Consider the following 17557-nt stretch of genomic DNA (forward strand, 5'->3'; position numbering starts at 1 on the left):
TGCTCCCAAACCAATTCAAGCTGGTGTGCCTCAAGGCGCGGTTCTTTCGCCTCTGCTTTACACCTTATACACCGCAGACTTACCCATTGTGCCACACTGTTTTCCTGCAACATACGCCGATGACACTGCTTTTTTTACGAACAGCAGCAATCTTCGTCTTTCCTACCACTACATGCAGCGCCAACTCAATGTCTTTCAACGTTGGGCTACCATCTGGCGCCTAAAAATCAACGCGGATAAGAGCGTTGCAGTCTGCTATAGCAAAAGACGCAGCAGAGCCATCCATCGTTTATACTATGACAACATTGAAGTTCCGCACCGTCTGCATGCTAAATACTTGGGAGTTATATTAGATCGAGGGCTTACTTTTGGTCTTCATATCGGGGACATTAAACACCGAGCCCTTCGAAAATTGTCTGCCCTCTATATTATTCTGCGTTGCAGTGCCTTAAGTCATGAAACAAGACTCCACGTCTTTAAAATGGTAATTTTGTCCACAATCACCTACGCATGTCCAGCATGGCAACATGCGGCACTCAGTCACTTGCGCACGGTCGAGAGTGTGCAAACTAGGACAGCTCGTATCATAACAGGCCATGACCGATACACGCGTAATCGTCAACTTTTAGAGGACTTAAACATATATCATATCCGGGACGTGATACATCAACACCATACTCGTTTTTGGGCCAACCTGCCCCGCCACGTCAACCCCGCTATAGCAGCCATTGGCACAGCGCATACACACCGACGAACTTACAGGACGCCACGTTTGTAGCATAACTCTTTACCCACACTCTCCCCCTCACTGCGACAGTTGCAGCTGAAGGTCACATGACGTCGTCGTATCTCATATTCTAACTCATCCCCACAGATCTAATCATTTTCTTTCTATAGCTGTCATCGAGTCAGGGACTTTTGTCCGATACTCGACACAAAACCACACTTTCAAGCTAAGCTAAGCTAAGCTAAGCTAAGCTAAGCCTTCTGTACATACTTAACCAGCTGGCGCAGTACAGCTTTCGTAACAAGTCTAGACTGATTTCTTTGCGTACGTATGGACGAACGGCGATCGGAATTCAGTTTCCGGCGACAGGTTACGAGAGATCGAGGGTTTCACCCAAGTGGAAGCCTGCTGAAGTACACTATTATTGTGTATTTTTTGCTCATCAATTCTGAGTGCTTTGTTTCGCTTCGCTTCGCTTCCATCACTTCACAGTTAGCTGTGTATACTTTATTATCGCTTATGGTATCTGGCTATGGATACCGGACAGACTTCAGGACCATCAGCTTCCAGACCTTCTACTATCTCGACGAAGACGGAAAAGCGGAAGCCTCGTAGGGAAAAGTCTACAGCAGAAGCAAGCCCAGATCGATCTCGCTCACCTCTTAGCTGCCCAGTACCGTCGTCAAGATCGCCACCATCCAAGAAATACCATACAGATGCCCACAGCATCTCTAGTTCAGACGATGACCGTCTTATCATTAACGATGAATTTCCTCCTCTGCCTCCTCCAAAGCTGAAACCGGACATTTATAGCTATCTTCTTCAAAATTACGATCCGAAGTACCGGAATTCGAAACTCCTTCTTCAACAAATTCTGAAATATCGACCACGATCTGAGATATCACAAATAGTAGAAACCAAGAACGGCTTCATCATCAAGTCATCCTCACCAAACTTTGCTACAACCATCCGAGATAAACATAGCTTCGAAATCTTCGGAAAAACTGCAACACTTTCTTCACTCACTAACAATAAGGAGAAACAGCGCCCACCCCCACGCCAACCACCTACCATGTCGGTAGTGGTCCGCGGGGTTGATCCGTCGATAACAGATGCAGAGATTGAAGATGAACTACGAGAGGAAGCCTATTCCTTCAAAAAATGTATCCGTATTCGGAATAACCAGGGGCCTACCTACATGGTCCGGATCTTGACCACTTCACAAGAAACGATCAACGATCTACTAGATAATGGAGTATTCATCTTCAAAAAGAGACATCGTGTAGAACAGTCACGATCACCAGCACCACTTCCTCTTAGATGCGAAAGATGCCAGGAATAAAATACGCACTCCACTGATCGCTGCACAAACCAATTCAAATGCGGCTATTGCTCTGGACCTCATCCAACTCGCACCTGCACTAATCTTCAACAAGCTCCTACTTGTAATACTTGCCACGAAAGATCTCACTCAACTTACAGTTATAAATGTAAATCTCGGCCTACTCCAGAAGAGACTAAACCAGAGCTAGTAGTACCATTACGTACTCACGACGCTCAGAATCAAACAGTGGATACACCACTGGAACCCAATCAATATGTCACCCTTCATCAATTATTAGCATTCATCACCTTGACCCTTCAGAACGTCCAACCTTTTGCACGGCCACTCATGTTACAGCATGTTCAACATGCCGCTCGCAACCTTTTCCATCTTGACTTTCATGCTACCTATAATGGCCCCTACGTACATTTCCATGCAACTCCACTTACAACTGCTGTCTAAATCTATCTTCACTATGGCTTTTATCATGGCTCTCATATTCTTATTCCTCAACATCCGCTCATTTTTCACTCATAAAATTCTGTTTGAACAACTTCTACTAGAAGAAAAAGTCAATACTTTCCTTCTGAATGAAACGCACCTTACACCCAAGCTCACTTGCCGCCTTTCAGGATATCACATTCTTCGCCATGATAGTACCATACCAGCCCGCCGTGCTAATGGTGGCGTTGCCATAGGTTTTTCACCTCATATACCTCATCGCACTCATTCCGCTCCGGTTCAAAACCTACCAGAACATCTCATTACTACTCTCTATTATAAGTCATCATGTTTAACAGTAGCCACCATTTATGTTCGTCCCGGTCACACAATTCCACTATCATTCTTTCACTACATCTCTAACAACTTCCGTCATTACATCATTTTAGCAGACATTAACTTTCACAGCCGCTTTGATAGCGATAAGACAACTTTCACGAATTTCATTGTCACAACTACGACTGGTATAATTCATCCTTTACCTAAACCCACCCGCCCGGAATCCAATACTACTCCAGACGTCGCCATAACTTCATCCTCTTTATCACACCGTATTCACATCGATATCTTAGATCCAATAGGAAGCGATCATGTCCCAATTAAACTCAGCCTCCGAGTATCCACTACCTCTATCACCAACACACCACCCCCTCCCAGACTCATCCCCCGCTACGATAAAGCAGATTGGTCGAAGTATCGAACTTACTTACATCACTCTCTTCAGCAATGCGTTTCACCCATTACGGAAGATGAGTTATACTCTACCCTGGATCATATCACTAAACATATACAAGTTGCCTCCGAACAGTTCATTCCTAAATCTACCTATTCACCCCATAAACCTAAACTACCCCCACAATATCTTACTCTCATACAGCGCTCCCGTCAGTTTTATAAAGAAAATGTGCGATCTGGAAACCGTGAAGCTCTTCAAGATCATCGAGCCCTCCACCGTACAATTTCAAACTATGTTAAAGCTTATAAATTACGACAATGGATCAAGGCTTGCAATTCTCTTTCTGATACATCCCACCCTACCAAATATTGGAAGCGTTTCAACGCCCTCACCGGAAAATTCACCAGAACATCCTATCCACTCATTCATCAAGATCAAGCACTCCACTCAGATCAAGATAAAGCTAATGCCTTCGCTACCTATTTACAGGATATCTTCACGCCTTTATCAGCTACACGTCATTTTCGTCATCATCCTACAGAGCACTTTAACTTTTGGTCTCCACATCTTCAACCCAACGTGAATCACACAATCTCTTCTCACAAAGCTCTCACTGCCCCCATCACTCCTATCGAGATCAAGCATGTAGTTACCCGCAAACGCAACACTGCACCAGGCATCGATAACGTCTTGTACCGCCATGTGAAAGAAAGCCCAACTGTTCTGATAAATATTCTTGCCCTGATCTATACTTTTATCCTTCGTACTGGCTATATACCCGCTCCGTGGAAAACGTCTAAAGTTCTTATGTTTCTTAAACCAGAGAAACCTCCCGACCAAGTATCCTCTTACCGTCCGATTCAGCTAACCCCGGTTTTCACTAAAATTCTGGAAAAAATCATAGTACAACGCCTTCATCTCCATCTTTTACGGTACAATCTCTTGCCAGTCCACCAAGCAGGATTCCGCCCACAGTTCAGTATTAACGATCAGCTCATGCGTCTTCTAAACTACATTACTAAACACTACAATACGGCAAAACCATCCTGCCTGGTCCTTTTTGATCTGGAAAAGGCATTTGATAAAGTTTGGCATCAAGGACTTCTCTCTAAGTTACTCAATTTTCGCCCTCGCATACATACGATTCATTTATAATTTCTTGTCTGGACGCCTCGCATACGTTTTCATCAATCAACAATCATCTCATCCTATCTTCCTACATTCCGGTGTATCACAGGGCTCTTCGCTCTCTACCCTACTCTACCTGCTGTATGTTGCAGATATGCCTCCACTTCCTAACAACGTTCATTTATTTGAATACGCCGACGACACAGCCTTTCTTGCCGTAGGTCGCACTGTTCACCAACTTAACACAGCACTACAGGAGGCGATAGATACATTTGTACTCTGGTGTGATAAATGGAGGCTTAAGATCAATGCCAGTAAATCACAAACTACAATATTCCTACCACCCAATAAACGCCCCAAAGTCCACCGCAATCCATCTCTATTAAATCTCACAGTTAACGACACTCGTCTTCAGCTTTCTAAGACAGTCAAATTCCTGGGACTTACATTGGACAGACACCTTTCTTGGAAAGCACACCTGCAGGATGTTACAGCAAAAGCTTGCCGTCGACTTAACTTACTTAAACGCATAACTGGTACCACTTGAGGTCTTCATTCAGAACTTCTTTTACACACCTACAAAGTATTTCTTCGCCCAGTGCTGACTTACGGCCATCCTTAGTGATGAGCACAAGAGTCTTGGTCTTGCAGTTTTTGCAAGAGTCTTGCATGCAAGACCAAGACCAAGACCAAGACCAAGACCAAGACCACGAATAGCGGTGCAAGACCAAGACCAAGACCAAGGTGTGCAAGAACAAGACCAAGACCAAGACCATACCTGCAAGACCAAGACCAAGACCAAGACTCTTGCGCAAGAGTCTTGCACAAGTACTGGTACTACTTGAATTTTTTTATACAATATAAAAAAGGAGAAAATTCATTACATCTTTACTTGAATATTTTGACTTCAGTAAAAGTGACACTAGAGTGAATGTGTTCCCAGTAGTATTATGCAATCCGTGTGAGTCGATCTGCCCCTAGAGCATATAGCTACAGTATATCGTTTCCTGAATTGGTTGTTCGCGTTTTCTGTAGATATTGCTCGTTCTCAAGCCACACAGGTGTCATCTTGCGCCATGTAAGCTATTTTAGTGGACAAACATCGTGTGCGTGGGTTTTCTTATGTTTTTTCCGTTTCCTTCTAGTTTCTTCATTCCACCATTTCAGTCTTTTTTCATCATCACCGTCTCCGTTAGCGTTGGTGCATTACTGTGGGACGTTAAACTAGATACTTCATTTCATTTCAAAGCATACTAGTGGTGTTCTTCTTCCAAAACTGAAGAGAAATGTAGTATTGAACATCGGTAATTCCGTACACCATAGGTGCTGACTACATGAGTATGGCCTTGGCTATGAGACTCAAGCATCCGTTGTAAATTTTTAATGTGTGCTCATAAAATTAATATCGAAATAACATTTTCATGACATTGACAAAAACTTAGTGCATGTGACCGCAAGTTTGATTTCATGGGCAGATGCTTATACGTTGAAAAATTGTTTATTCATATAATTTTTAGCCTCCTTAGGTATACGGCACATCGGGGATTGAGCGATATAACATTACACAACAACAGTAAATCTATATTATAAAATTGAAAGTGACTCCCAATCTCTTGAACACTCTTGAACCACCAGATCGAGATCGATCAAATTTTCAATATAGATCAGGTTTGGGCCTGGAATGTTATTTATCAGTTCACTTTGAAGGAGCAACGTATGGGGGGAGGAGGAGGAGGGGGAGGTATACAAAAATCAAAATAAATAAAAATAAAAGTGACTAAGTTTGTGACTTAATAATTCTTGAACCACCAGACCGACCTTAATCAAATTTTTAACATGTATGAGGTGCCTAACTGGAAAGTTTTTTATAGTTTCATTTTGATGGTAGAACCTAGGGGAGGAGGAGGGGAGGGGGAGGTATATATAAAAATAAATAAAACTTAATAACTCTTGAAACACCCGACCGATCTCGATCAAATTTTCAACATAGATGAAGCTCAGACCTTTCACGATTTTTATCATTTTACTTTGACGGTGCAACGTAGGGGATGGGGAGGAGGGAGATATATGTAAAAAATAAAAGTATAAGTGACTGTATTTGTGACTTCATCACTCTAGAACCAGCCAATCGATCTTAATGAAATTTTCAACATAGATGAGGTTCGGACTTGGGGTGTTTTGTATCATATCACTTTGATAGTAGAACTAAAGATAGGAGATGGGGAGAGGAAGTGTACAAAAATAAATAAAACTTAATAACTCTTGAGCCACCCAACTGATCTCGATCACATTTTCAACATAGATGAATTTCGGACCTGAGATGGTTTCTGTCATATCACTTTGACGATGGAGCTTAGGGGCCGGGGAGAGGAGAGATATTTAAAAATGATCGAAAATGACCGATATTAGAGTGGAGTCTATAGTTTTCGGGGTCGCTGAGATAAACAATGACACTTCCGATGCTGTTTAAATCCAAATTTAGCCCCTAGCTTGGCGGTGGGAGGAGAGATATCTAAAAATGATCGAAAATTAATATTAGTGTCGAATTCATAGTTTTTGGGGTCACGAAAGTGAACAGTGATACTTCCGATCCCGTTTAAATGCAAATTCAGCACCGCAACTTGGGGAAGGGGGAAGAAGGAGATATATAAAAATTATTGAAAATGACCATTATTATCAATGTCAAATTCATGGTTTTCGAGATGAACAGTGACACTTCCGATGCCGTGCCTTGCAACATGGGGGAGGAGGAGATATATAAATTTATTGAAAATGACCGATATTAGTGCCGAATCCATAGTTTTCGGTGTCTCTAAGATGAAGAGTGATGTTTCTGATGCCGTTTAAACCCAAATTCAGCCCCGCAACTTGGGGAGGAGGGGGAGAGAAATATAAAAATAATCGAAAATGACCGATATCAGAAAGCGCTTAGTAATAATGAAAAGTGACTGATTAACGAAACATATTATTATTATTATTATTATTATTATTATTATTATTATTATTATTATTATTATTATTATTATTATTATTATTATTATTATTATTATTTAAAATTTAACCCAACGAAGTTTGTAATTGATGCTAGTAATCCATATTCACAAGTGAGACTGATTTTATACAGTTATTTTAAATAACTTGTAGTTTGATGTCGTTATTTTGTATTTCTAGTATAGGTCAAAAGTATTTATACAAATTGAGTTTATAGAAAAGACATAGACAGACAGACAGATGAGTCGTTTTTAGTTTTCACTTAAATTATTCTAAAATATTAAGTTTTGATTATAATAATTATTTTATTTTTTCTCTCTTTTTTGTCGATATGCTAAACATATCATCATAACCATCACCAAAGCTATTCTGCCATTATCGGCTGGTTGCTTGCTGCAACTGAGAAACCTCGATATACAGTGGTCCTCAGCTAGTCTCTTCGTCTTAATGTAGCAATTTTCTTAATATCTTCCTTCAACTACAATTTCCTTCTCTCCCTCTCTCTCTTTCCTTTCACCATACCCTCTAGCACGTCCTCCACAGCCAATATCCCAACCAGTTCCTCTTTCTCCTCTTATCAATATCTAAAATTCTTCTTTTTTCTCCTACTGCTAACATTTCTAACACCTTCTCATTCGTTTTCCGTTCAACACAGTTAATTCTCTCCATTTTTCTCCATGCCCAGCTTTCGAAAGTCTGTAATTTTTTCCATCGCTTTTGCGTAATGTCCATGTTTCTGCCCCATTGGAATCAGTAAAACAAAATCTCAATATTTAATTATAAGTTTGTTTAACACAAAAATTAGTTAATGTGGTTGAAAAGAAAAATCTGACGCCTTTAGAGTGTAAAAATAATTTTGCATTTCATGGTATTTCAATTATCTGTACCGTTTTGATTTTCTTTCATTCGTCTCAGGGGTAGCCTCCCCAGTTTCGGAACCTGTGGAGTGTTGGATCTGTTAAAAAATGTAAAAAGATTAGCGAAGCGTGGGCACCCAATAAAAAAATAAAGGTCATCACTTATGTTGTACACTATTATCATACTTACACGAAGATAAAGTATGTTACATTTAAAAACATATATTGTATTTCCGTTACTATTGGAGCATTGTAGAATTTATTATCCCTTATATCCAGAGTAAAATTTACCTATGAAAAACATAAGATTTCTTAAAAGCAAAACTTGCAAGACTCTTGCAAGCAAGACCAAGACTGGGTGTTCAAGACCAAGACCAAGACCAAGACCAAGACTGGGTATGCAAGACCAAGACCAAGACCAAGACCGAAGGTTCCAGTGCAAGACCAAGACCAAGACTGGGTGTGCAAGACCAAGACCAAGACCAAGACCACCCCGGTCTTGGTCTTGGTCTTGCATTTGCTCATCACTAGCCATCCTGCCTGGATTGCAGCTCCCCCTTCCTATTATCACAAACTTAAAGTTCTCGAACGACACGCGCTTCGTATAGCATACCGCATGAAGCTTCCCAGTCTAACTCAGATTCTATACGACCGAATGCCTTTTCCTCACATCTTATTCCATCTCGAACAACTTCGCCTTAAGTACTTTCAGACACGTCTCACTCTTCATCACCTGCTTCTCCGAGATACTATCAACGCTCATACCAACTTCGATCTTCCACATCCTATCACACATTCTCCTCTTTCCCTCCTTTTCACACTGTATCATTACTCTCTACCATCCGACCACCCTGATCTTCCACTGACTCGTACTTTTCTCATAGACCATCCTCCACCTCATATCACACCGTCATATTCAGCACAGTAGTCCTCTGTTACTAACAGGGCTTCCCATTGTCTCTCATCAATGCTTGGAGTAGCCCCCAAGCGAGAAGATTACCTTGCATCTGTCTTCTAACAATCACCCTCGTGTTGTGTTGTCTAGTGCACCTCATCTCATAGTCATCTCATTCTTCTCTTCTCCCATATAGAAAGTATTGTCCAATCTTACAATCAATCATGCAATACCGACATTCCCCTACCTCATGATTGCTATCGCAAAGATAGCAATATCCACTTGCTGAATAATAATAAATTTTATGAAATAAAATGATAATAAAATAATGAAATTTCCCTTAGACCATCTCCCAGTCCTTCTTCCCAATTCCCAAACTTCTCTTTCCCCATGCAGGGCGTAACCCTCGGGCGGTTAGCTAGCCTCGGCTAGCAAAAAAAAAGCCTTCTGTACGTGGAGAAGCGGAAGGACTATGCTGAGAGACAAAGACGAGCTTCTGAACGCTGGACCGCCTCCACTACATCCGCTGGTTCTAGATCTAGATCTCGATCTCCACGGAGCCAACCTAGTTACTCTGATAGGGTCAAAAACTCGCCTCCTGTAAGAAACACCAAATCGATGTTTCAGAATCATCTCACATGGAAGCCGACGTTTCACCGACAGCACGCCGATCATCAACATCTGTTCATCCTGTTTCTTCTTCACCTCACTGCTTTTTGCTTCAAAACTTTGACGCTAAATTCACCAATGAAAAATTCATCATCCTTCAACTTCGAAAATACCTGCCAACCATTCCACTCACTGAAGTTGTAAAAACCCGCAATGGATTTATCTTCAAATCATCTGATGCTAACTTCCTATCTACAGTCCGTAATAAAGCCTCGTTCGAGATTGTCGGAAAAAATGCTACACTTGTCTCCTTGAACGCTACTCGTCGTAAGATACCACCTCCTCCAAAACGTTCTCCGATGTTATCTGTAGTCATCAGGGGAGTGGATCCATCATATTCTGATGATGAAATACACGAGGAATTGCGCAACGAGGGGCACACCATTGATAAAATTATTTGCATTCGTAATAACACTGGGCCTACTTACATGGTGCGAGTCCTAACCATATCTCAAGAGACGATCGACCATCTGCTTACTCATGGTGCCTTCATTTACAAGCGCAAAAATCGCGTTGAACCCTCTCGACTGTCTGCGCCATTGCCATTACGAAGCGAAAAATGTCAAACGTACAACAATCATGCAACAGCGCAGTGTACAAACCCCACTGTATGTGGGTATTGCTCTGGCCCCCATTTAACTCGTGTTTGCCCTAATATGAACCTTCCACCTCAATGTTCTGCGTGCGCGGAGCGCCACCTTACCTATAGTTATAAATGTAAACGCAAACCATCCCCAGACCAAACACACCCAGAATTAGTAGTTCCATTACGTACTCAGTCTACCTCCACCAACACAGAAACTATAGTTAATGATCCAGTCACCGTTGGTAAACTGTTATAATTTCTCACATTAACACTGCAAAATATTCATCCTTTCCATCGTCCACACATCCTTCAGCAACTCACTCTTGCCGCTAAAGCCACTTTTCATGTAGCTCTGTATGCAACTTACTCAAACAATTACGTTCATTTCCATACTACACCACTCGAAACATCTGTTTAATATCTTGGTCGTCATGGATATCAGCTTTCTGTTTCTAAATATTCGTTCAATCACCAAGAATAAAACTCTTTTCCAAGCACTCCTACAAGAAGAACACATCACTGCTTTTCTTCTGAATGAAACTTTTTTGACTCAGTCCATGCAGTGCAGATTTCCCAACTACACATTGCTTCGCCATGATAACATGACACCAGCGTTAAGAGCGAACGGTGGAGTTGCTATGGGCTTTCGCCATAATCTACCATTCAGACAACATAGCTGCCCTGCACTAGCCTTACCGGAACACATGGTAGCCACTTTGTATTTTAAATCCATCGCTCTTACTTTCGCTACCATCTACGCCCGACCCGGCACTCCAATTCCGTTAGATTTTTTCTCTTACATCTCTAATAACTTCAAACATTTTCTCATCCTCGCAGACGTAAATTTTCATAGTCGCTCTGCTCATGAACGCACCCAATTTCAAGATCATATAGCATCTCACACTTCAGGAATTCTTCTCAACCTTCCTTCGCCCACACGTCCAGTTTCCAATACCACACCCGATATTGCAATTACCTCCAATTCAATAGTTACACGTTGTACTGTGGCAGTCTTAGACTTACTAGGTAGTGATCACGCTCCCATTAAAATCACGTATCATACTGGTCTCGTCCCTTCACAAGCAGCATCATCGCCTCATCTCACACCACGCTATGATAAAGCAGATTGGGTCAATTATCGCACTTACATCTCTTCTACCATCGACCATTATCGTTCACCTACCACTCCTGACGAGCTTTCGACGCAAGTCATCACTATAACTAATGCTATTCAGCAAGCTTCAGCTCTATACATTCCACAAACTGAACCAGTACCTTATCGACCTAAACTACAACCTCACTACCTCGCTATGATCCGTCGTTCTCGTCAGTGTTATCACGAATACCTGCACACTCGAAACCCTGATACCTTACCTCTTCACCATCAACTCCAGAGAACTGTTCGCAACTATATTACCGCTTATAAGCAACGCCAATGGATCAAAACTTGTAATCATCTTGCTGAAACATCGCATCCTACGCTATACTGGAAACGCTTTAATGCACTCTGTGGAAAACACACTGAGACTCCTTACCCCCTTCTACTAGATAATACAGCCATTCATTCCGACAAGGATAAAGCCAACGCTTTCGCCAGTCATCTTCAAGCTATCTTTACACCATCTCCACCTGATCATATGTTCCACCCTCATCCTGCTGAGGCAGTAAATACTCAATCTAAATCCCTTCAACCAGCTGTGACTCATAGACTTCCTGAACATGTTCTCACTGCTCCGATAACAGTCGAAGAAATTACTTCTGTTGTCCGGCGAAAGCGCAACACAGCTCCAGGATTCGATCGTATCACCTATCGTCATATTAAAGAAAGCCCCATCACACTACTCATGCTTTTATCACTGATATACACCTTCATACTTCGCACTGGCTTTTTCCGATAGATTGGAAGGTATCAAAAACCCTTATGTTTCCAGAACCGAATAAACCACCATCCGAAACTTCATCCTACAGACCGATTCAGTTAACCTCCACTTTCAGCAAGATTTTCGAAAGCATTCTCGTCAAACGCTTACATCCATACTTAGCAGATCGCAACATTATTCCCTCTTATCAGGCTGGTTTTCGACCTTCCTATTCAATAAATGACCAATTACTCCGCCTTTCTACACTTATTACCAATCATTATAACTCCGTTCAACCGTCATGTCTGGTTCTCTTTGATCTTGAAAAAGCCTTTGATAAAGTTTGGCATTTGGCACTTATCTATAAACTACTTAAACTCAAACTTCCCATCACAATCATCCGCCTCGTCTATCATTTTCTCGTCTGGCGTTTGTCTTATGTTGCTATCAATGAGGCACTCTCTCATCCTATTTTTCTACTGTGCGGTGTGCCACAAGGATCTGCCTTATCACCTTTATTGTATGTTCTCTTTGTCGCAGACTTTCCCGACTTACCCCCCCAATGTTCACCTGTTACAATATGCCGACGACACAGCTTTTCTAGCACTCTGCCGAACTATCCAACAAATCAATGTCTGTCTTCAGGAAGCTATTAATCGCTTCATAGCCTGATGTCGCAAATGGAATTTGACAATAAATGCTGCCAAACCCCAAACTATAGTTTTTATTCCGCCACGTAAACGCACCAAAGTTCATCGAAATCCTTCTTTACTTTCTCTTACAGTTAACCAGGTTCCCCTCCGGCCTTCAGAAACAGTAACCTATCTTGGGATAGTTTTTGACCACCGTCTGACCTGGACCCCACATCTCAAATCAGTGACAACCAAAGTACGAAACAGACTTAATTTATTGAAACGTCTCACCGGCACTACCTGGGGCATATCTCCAAGTATAGTCCTTAATACTTACAAAGTTTTCCTCCGACCAGTCATCACATATGGTTTTCCAGCTTGGATCTCCGCTCCACTATCCTATTATAAGCAACTTGATATTTTCCAACGACATGCCTTTCGCATATTTCTACATAGTCCTACTCGTGACCTGTATTCACTCATCACATTTTCTATTCTCAAATTTCACCTGGAGATACTCCGTCAAAGATTTATCACCACACGTTACACTCAACAACATCCTCTTCTTTTTGCCACTATGCACTATCTTGCACTCCATCCCACCCGACCCGATATTATTACACACCGTTACACTTACTTTAAACCCTTTATTGCTACTCGCTTCCCCTGATCACCTGGACCTCACACTTCTGAAAGATTATCGTCTGAATGCTCTTCTACCTCATGTTTTTCCTTCATATAGTGCACAGTAAATCCTCTTGTAACTAACAGGGCTCCTCCTGTCTTCATTAGCCTAGCGTCGCCCCTAGGCAGAAGATAACTGCGTTCGTCTTCCAAACATCTCCCTTGTGTTGTCCTGTGCTTGCACCTCATCTCATCTTTCACGCTCCTCCTTTTATCACGATTAAACATAATATCATGGAAGCTTACGTACGTCCTTTCTCTGCCACTATATCCATTTGTCACCCATGATCTGTGCCTGCATCTCCATATAGATATCTTAATATTTTCCATTTTCTATTATTATCTATGTGTATATTTGTTCCTATCATTAATTTTTTGTTTTGTCATTTTGTACTATGTAATTTCTGTGTGTTTGTTAAGTTATATATATATATATATATGTAGTTTTCCTCCTCACATCCTAATGATTATGATCGCAAAGATCATAATGGCTTACACAATGATATAATAAAGTTAATAAAGTAAATAAATAAATAAATTACCTTCGCTTAGACCAGCCATCCTTATCCAAATCCTACTTTTCCGTCAAATCTTCTTCTGAAAGAGGGTGTAGCCCTCTCAGAGGTAGGTAGCCTCGTGCTAGCATTAAAATAAAAAAAGCCTTCTGTATACCTCTCGCATCCAAACAGGCCATCCGCTATTCTTGGATATACTACACACCGACGCAGCATATCGATACAAACACTCACCTTTAAATATCTTCATATCTATGTATGTGAAACAAGAACATCTTCCTGCGGCTGAAAGGGAAATATATGAAGTATATGTCATTGATCATCATCTTCCTCATCTCCTTCCATCTTAGCACAGATATCCTCATCACTAACAAGGGCTTCCCAATGTATTAATTAGTCCCGAGCCGCCCCGGGACAGAAGATTTAACCCTGCATCTGTCTTGCTAATATAAATCTGTTTGTGATGTGTAAGCACTTCACCTCATTTTTCATATTCATCATTATTCTTTATTCTATTATATTTATTATGTATTGTGATTTCTATTAGTATCTTAGCACCTCAATAATATATCTGCACTTTTCTGTTATATATTTTTCAGAAACAATTTATGAATTTATTATGCATTTAATAATATTTGTGTTCATGATTACTGCACTTTGCCCATATATCATTACCTTGGACTCAATAGTGATACTCTAAACTCCATGCCAAAGAGAGGGTGTAACCCTCTAATGGCTGGAGGTAGGAACTTATTTACCGCATGATGAAACTTAATTGGTGAATAAAGATTTCACTATGTTACCCTATTCCCGTACTCCTTAACCCATTTGACGCCAATGTCCTATATATAGGACAGTGACAAAATACGTCGGTTTGCAACACTGATTAATCAACCGAATGTTGTTCGGTTCTGCGCATGCTCATACAAGTACATGCTTTCTTTGTTCGTCGTGTGTGGAAGATTTTTTGAAGGGAAATCTGGTATCGTTAAGTATCTGGAATTTGGATAGCTGATGAACGTTTTTCTTGTCTTCGAAACAGAAAATCGAAAAGGCCGAGAAATCGAAGGTAAGCACTTGTTTTATATTCTTAAAATATAATTCTTTTTGATACATTAGTTGTTTAAACGCAGAAAATAAAATAATGTGATAAAAATACCTTGTTTCTTTAGTGTCCTATATATAGGACATCGGCCATTTAGCCTACTGGTTTCAAGGAGTTTTAATTTCCGGGTAATAAAGCAACGAAACTCAATGTACACATAACTTTGAAACGGATTTGCAATTTATTTACGGTAAATGTAATAGAAATAAACGTACAATAGGAATCTGTATCATGTGGGCCTTCAGAATATATACACTACTGGAAGAATTTAGATAGATGGTTTACTATATATATTATATATACATATATATATTTCTTGACTTTAGGTAAGGTAATATTAGATTTATATGCTTCAAAATTATAAATATACTGATAATGCGACAAAGTTATTTTAGAAAACTTTGACCCTTGTACTGAATAAAATGGTAGAATTTTTGACATTATACAATAGGTAGGGATATTAGAGGTTAGGTGGGGTTAGGTCACGCGCAGCGCCTCTTGAGCCATACTCGTTTCACAACCAACTCAGGCCGTCTAGGCATGTCCTGGAGGTTTATACCACTTCAGATATTGGAACTTTTCATTGAAAAGATTATTGCACATACCGTTACTGAGACAAATCGATATGCTGCCCAACATAATATAGACTTTTCCGTATGTGAAAATGACATCAGACAATTTTTAGGAATTTTGTTGTATAGTGGTTACGTTTTTGTTCCACGTCAATCGATGTATTGGAAGACATCAGCTGACTGCAATTTTCCAGTAATTGTGCAAACTATGTCACGCAACAAATTCAGACAATTAACAAAGTTCATTCACTTCAAGAATAACGACGTTATAGACAAATCTGACCGTTACTTCAAAGTCAGACCCTTGTATAATCTAATAAATAATGATATTCAACAATTTGGGGTATTTGTCCATGAACTAACTATAGATGAGAGAATGGTACGATATTATGGTAGAAATAGTTTGAAAATGTATATGAAGGGTAAACCGGTGAAATTTGGGTACAAATTATGGATGTTAGCCACACACAATGGTTACCCACTGCATATAATTCCCTACCAACCTGGATCTCAAGGGGATACCAGATTATCCGATTATGTTGTGGAACCTTTGCTGTCCGTTGTGGAAAACCCAGAATGCCATTCGGTATATATGGACAACTTCTTTTCGTCATACAATCTCGCTTCCAATCTGAGACAAAGAAACATTTTCATGACTGGGAAAATAGAAAGTGGAAAATGTCCTTTGCTCTCGTCAAAAGAACTAACAAAAAGGAAAGAAGATTTGTGGATACAAGGTTTGATCGTAACTCAGAAGTCAGTACAGTTAAATGTAATGATAACAAGGCTGTGACTGTTGTAACGAATTTTGAATCCGTTGAATGTGTGGAAACAGTAACATGAAATAACAAAGTACGTAAAGAAAACATCAAACTGCCTTCATGTATTGCTTCATGTATTCAAGAATAGCGTAGATTTATTTGACAAATTGATGAGCTTATACCCAATCAAGATCAAGGGCAAGAAGTGGTATTGGAACTTATTTACCAATGTTGTTGAAACTCCTTTAATTGCTGGATGGAAACTTTATCAGATCTTGGATTTAGGTAATTTTGATCTTCTAGAATTTCACAGAAGTGTTACAATGGCATTGCTCTCACAGTCTGCATCGACAAGACTTCATCCGGGGCCACAGGGACTGTACAGAAAGTGTTCAGAAGCACGGAAAGCTAGCAAACATACCCTAATACGAAATGAGAAAGGAAAGCAAAGAAGATGTCAGGGTTGTCCAAAAAAGCCGATAACATCATGTCAGGAATGCCAGTTTGGCTTGTGTGCTGTTCCGTGCTTGATAATTACCATCGTTAGTTTAACAGTGCTGTGTAAAGGTGCTAAGACGCATTGTACGGGTATGTAATCTTACAAACGTTGTTTAATAAAACTTAGTAAAAATTAGATATAATTGTATTTATTTTTTAGAATTGTCAACCCAAAAGGCCAATGTCCTATATATAGGACAGGCTGTACCGGGTGTACCCCGGTACATACAATCAAAACCTATTTTTCTTTTGTATATGTGTCCTATGTAAGAGAAAATATGTAGCGTTCAATCAAAAATATGCATTAGAAAAATTATGGCACCAAATGGGTTTAAAAAAATGCCTTCTGCACATTTGACAAGGTTTGGCACCTAGCACTCATATACAAGCTCATTAAGTTTCCGATAACCTATATTCGCCTTATTTATCACTTCCTAGCTTGTCACATTTCATACATTGCAATTAATGAGTAGCTTTCACCTATTTTTCTTATGTGTGGGGTACCTGAAGGTTCTGCTCTTTCCCCTCTCTTATACACCCTGTTTGTTGCAGATCTTCCGCAGCTGCCGCCTGACGT

General features: G+C 40.4%; 1 protein-coding gene across 1 annotated transcript; it reads left to right on the forward strand.

The window, feature by feature from the left end:
* Positions 1 to 16652: 16652 nt before the first annotated feature.
* Positions 16653 to 17078, forward strand: LOC145687135 (uncharacterized). Its single transcript, XM_081760595.1, has one exon. It carries the CDS (start codon positions 16653 to 16655, stop codon positions 17076 to 17078), a length of 426 nt encoding a protein of 141 aa, XP_081616721.1.
* The last annotated feature ends 479 nt before the right edge of the window (positions 17079 to 17557 follow it).

Source organism: Thermobia domestica, chromosome 6, assembly GCF_964235325.1.
Source record: "Thermobia domestica chromosome 6, izTheDome1.hap1.1, whole genome shotgun sequence".
Lineage (NCBI taxonomy): Eukaryota > Metazoa > Arthropoda > Insecta > Zygentoma > Lepismatidae > Thermobia > Thermobia domestica.

What these genes read in the sequence shown, in the direction of transcription:
- LOC145687135 (XM_081760595.1), top strand. Translation starts at nt 16,653, where the DNA reads ATGAGCTTATACCCAATCAAGATCAAGGGCAAGAAGTGGTATTGGAAC.